The 4814-nt window shown below is 28.6% G+C and overlaps 1 protein-coding gene across 11 annotated transcripts in view; it reads left to right on the top strand.

Annotated features, from left to right (window-relative positions):
* The first annotated feature begins 5 nt into the window (after positions 1 to 5).
* The window catches only part of LOC126743492 (uncharacterized), a 50643-nt gene continuing 45834 nt past the window's right edge, over positions 6 to 4814 (top strand). For 7 of the 11 annotated variants that reach the window (XM_050450605.1, XM_050450603.1, XM_050450610.1 and 4 more), the window contains exons 1-6: positions 153 to 517; positions 3282 to 3434; positions 3611 to 3831; positions 3881 to 3908; positions 4303 to 4331; positions 4394 to 4505. In XM_050450605.1, coding sequence (XP_050306562.1) covers positions 335 to 517; positions 3282 to 3434; positions 3611 to 3831; positions 3881 to 3908; positions 4303 to 4331; positions 4394 to 4505 — 726 coding nt within the window. In that variant the 5' untranslated portion in view covers positions 153 to 334. The other 4 variants (XM_050450599.1, XM_050450601.1, XM_050450611.1 and 1 more) reach the window with 4 other exon arrangements.

Genomic DNA, 4814 nt, shown 5'->3' with positions numbered 1-4814 from the left:
ACTAAAGTGACAATAAAGGCAATGACACAAAAAAAGGTAGTTGCTCCTGCACATCATGCCGAGAATTAAATGAAAATATACTTTACATAAGCAAAATATGGTAATTAGGTCAAGGACAAGGAGAACAACAAATGTCCAGAATAAGGTAAACAAACCAAGCCCAATGTTATTCTAGTAAAAACTTACATTGAAATTGAAATAAACAACATTTAAGACAAAATTTTAAGAACAAAGCAGGCCACCTGTAAACAACATGTCACAGTGTGACAGCGACGAAAATTTTTCAAGTATATTTTTACCTTTTTAAAATTTATATGCAGTTTTTACAGTGATTATGTGTTCGAGGAAGAATAACAGCTGTTTGGGGCCCTCGGAGGCTTCCCAAAGATGCACCATAACTGTGGGGAATAGCATTTGTGGTGAGGCCAACTCATTGGATATTATGAAGGAGTTTAATCGACTTTACGAGGAAAGAATGGAGCAAGTCGATTCGGATGCTGGAGGAGATTGCTTGCAGGTAGCCAAATCAAATGATAATATATCTTATTAGTTGAGTCATAAAAGCATTAAGATTATACTTTTTACATCTGATGTAAAAGTTTATCCTTCAGCTTGTGAAGTCACTTAGCGACACTGCTATATTGCTCCTAAATCCATTTAAGAAAAAAAATTATATAAAAAATATGTTAATTAAATAGAACAAAACTTGCAACAAACATTTTAAATACAAAAATTAAAAATGAATCATCAAAGAATTGAATGTTCTTAAGGACTTACTATATTTTACTCAATAAAGTTTAGGTTGAGATTTATTGCAAAATCTTACAAATTCCAGGCATTTACTGTATGACTAACAAGAAAACTAAAATTAAACTAACTGAAAATAGAAAAAAAAACTACAAAAGAATAAAGAAAGAAATATAATATAAAGGTAACAAATAAAACATACAAAACAAAAACGTATGTAACTAAGGGACAAAAAGCCCTTAAAAAATAATTATTTAATACCTAATAAATAAGTTTGAGTTTAAAATAAGTATACCCACTCAAATTGAAATTATACCTAATTTAAAATACAACCATTAAAGGTGTACCTATCTAACTGGACCTGCTTGAGTCCCTCTTCATAGTTACAACCATCGTTTTATGAATTAGAACATTATTCAGATTATTATATGGATTTATATTATAAAATGCTTTATTTTTTAGATGTTTTGACTTTAATTTTTGGCCCATTTAATGAAACATAGATCATCAAATTACAATGTTTATTATATTACATATAAAAATTACCACCTGTGGCCTTATTCTATATAAAAGTATCCTAACATTTTTTATAAGAAATCTTGTATGAATATGTATCATTCTTTACAGTATAAAGATATTTCAGAAACCTTAGTGAGACTTCTGAAGTAAAGAATTCAAATTTTTAAAACATGTTTATATTCACATTATTATATAGGGTGCAGGTTTTCAAAATATTTGCTATTCTTTTAATTATTTATAGAATCAAATAGTTTATTAATGGATTTACCATTTACAAAGATTTACAATAATTGTTTTTTTAATAACTAGGTATAATAAATTAATATAAACAAATTATTCCAAGAATAAATATTGAATATTATAATAATATAAATTTCCTAGACTAACACATAACATAGTTATTAAACCTTTCACTATACAAAAAATACCAAATCAGATTAAGACAGTGACAGTTTTAACTTAAAAAAGTTAAATCAAGCATAATCCTATTTTTTAAAGATTTGAATGTTTAGTAATTGCAGTATATCAAAATGAATAATTACTTTTTAAGGGGATTTATATGAACTTACTTATATTTTTTTGAATTCTTTCAAACTTGTTTATATGGTATTTATAAAATGGTGACTAAATACTACTTGAATATTCTATGACAGATCTCCTAAGGGAACAGTAAACATTTTTAAAACACATAATACTGTTAAGGTCACACAAACTCCTTTTCAAAAATCCTGTTCAACAATTTTAGTGCTTCATTTGAAATAAAGTCATAATGGTTTTTAAAACTTAAAATTGAATCGAAAAACACTCCTAAATCCTCAAACATGGTCGTTGGTTTCAAAAAAGAGTTGTCTAGGCTATAATTAAAAAAAGATTAGTTGAGAATTTCTATTAGAACGCATAATCTTACATTTATTCATGTTATAAATTATTACCATTGCTCCAGTTAGTGAAGTTATTTCGGTCAGATTACATCTGAACACCTAAAGTCTCTCTGTCAGATAGCTCCCCAACCATGAAAGTAACGATCCATGAATACCTGAAGCTGCTAATTTTGAAATTATGATTTTGATGTTCACTCTATCAAACGCTTTTGAGAAGTTGGTGTAGATTACATCAAAAGGTTATTTTAGATTAGGCATCTAAAATAAACACTTTAAGGACCCCATCAAATTTGTGGCTGTACTGTAGACCTACCCGACATAAAAGCATGCTGTTCAGGAATTATAATATTTTTTGTTGGGAAAAAGATTTTTGAAGCTACCATTGATTTGGAAATTTTGAAAATAGAATGGCAGGTTTCAATTTGGGTTCTATTGTCACTTAAAAATGGGTGTAGTATAACTGTTTTTCCATTCATGAGCAAAAACACCATAAGGCAAAAATAGTTAAAATTTTTAATGATAGGTGACAAAGCAAAGCGAATTTTATATATAAAAACTGCTGTCATCCGGCCCACTACTTAATTTTAAATCTTTTTTTTTTTTAAATTTCATTAAAAATGTCTAATAAACTAATATCACAGGTATTTATATTTATGTTTTTTTTTTACATTTAAAGCTAGGAATATTACAGTCATTATTAGGTATCAACATATGACTTGGCAAAATGCTCTTTAAACACATTTGCTATTTGCTTGTGGTTGTCTGACTCCATGTCGTAATGCTTACACTTGCTATGCATATAGGTCCAGAACTGATTAGTATTTGTCATGAAGTTCTCCAAGCTTTTTATGTTGTCAATTTTGTATTTCTCTGCTAAAACTTTACAGTCTTTACGAATATCAGCAAACAATTATTTATAGTTAAGACACATTTTTTGATGGATTAATTTTTTTATGATCTGCTTTTTCTAAAATTTGCATTTTTTTTTATGCATGACTGCATTAATAATATCTTGTTTACTTTCAAATTCGGTGAACTTTTTGCTTTGATTGCTTTAATTATCACTATTAGTTTTTAGTACATCTTTTTCATAAATGAAAAGAATATATTATAATTCCTAATCATTCTTCTTAGGAAAAAGTAAGACTGCAAAGCGAATGGATTAAAAACTTGATACAACAGAATGAGATGCTGGTTAAAGCAGTACAAGAACTGGAAATTGAGGCGACTGAACGAGTGCAACATCTGGAAGAAAAACTACAAAAAAGCGCAGAATCCCTTTGTCAGGTGAGTGGTTTTCTTATTTATAAAAATACGAAAGTTTCCCTCCTTATTTTTAATCATCTTGAGTGAAAAATCCATGTTCCCAAAGTGTCCGATCCTAATAATTTATTAAACCTAAACCAAGTAAGTTGTTCATACTAGTTACAGCAACATACTAACATGCCTTATTCACTAATTAGGTGATCAAAAAGTATAGGGAACATGACTTTGCTGTCGATTTACTGGAAGAACCTTTACAGAAAATCTCTCACCTGGAGGATGATATTAAAAACGTTCTTGAATTTATCAGACGCATAAGGGAGGATGGAAAGTGGAATACCGATGGCTTGTTCTTTTATAATATTACTAGGGACGAGCTATTGGGGCCTAAATGCAAATGCTATACAAAGAATCAGTTTAAGTAAGTTTATCTATTTATTAGTCAATATACTTATATGATTTTATTTTAGTTTTCCAGATCAAGGAGAGTTGAGTGAGGTGCGTAAAACTGCTAGATTGCTCTTCAATCAAAACCGACAAAAAAGCGGAGATTGTTGTTTCCATTATTCCAACCAATCTATCCTGAAATCCCGAACACCATCCCCGAAAAATTGCAAAAAGAAACTTTGTTTTAAATGTTGATTTCTTTTGAATTCGACTTAATAATAAACCTTTTTTACTTCCCGTCTAACTTATTTCGAGTAAATCTTATTGTACTTTAATCTTTGGTAGAAAACTATAGTTTAAAAGACGTATTTAAGACGTAATAACGTATTTAATTAATAGTAAGTTAAGCGTACTACTGGATTTTTTTCGGCAATATTTGTCAATCCTGCTATATCCTATTTTCCGTTAATATTAAGCCTATACATTAAACTGGTTTTCTTTTCAGGGCGAGAAAATGCTTAATGAAAAAGAGAGGTTGGTACTTACAAACTGTTTTTATTATTTGGATTTTTACCCGTTTTTTGAAATATTTTTAGGACAGTTCATGAGCTTACTCAGAGGGTGAATTATTACAATAGTTTCGGCGACTTGGAGGCTTTAGCTAAAGAATTGCAAAGTAGACGGATCGAGTGTGATACTTTAAAGCAGGTATTTAAATAAATATATTTTTTAGCAATTATTTTTTTACAGTATATAGCAATTTACACAGTAATTAAATAAAAAGAAAGCAAATTTGGTACCTAGGTATGCAGTACTATGTGCTAGAAAAATATAATAAATGCATCATTTCCAAAAATTCTTTAGAAAACTGTAAATACTCTTAAAGTTATAAACTTTGTATAATAAAGATATTCATATTATTCAACATCCAAAATATAATATTGTGTGATACATCAGTACAATTATTGAAATTGTTCTTAAAATTTACGGATTTTAGTTTAGCTTAGTTTTCTACAT

The sequence above is a fragment of the Anthonomus grandis genome, chromosome 13, assembly GCF_022605725.1.
Source record: "Anthonomus grandis grandis chromosome 13, icAntGran1.3, whole genome shotgun sequence".
NCBI lineage: Eukaryota > Metazoa > Arthropoda > Insecta > Coleoptera > Curculionidae > Anthonomus > Anthonomus grandis.
This window is presented reverse-complemented; position numbering and strand designations above follow the sequence as displayed.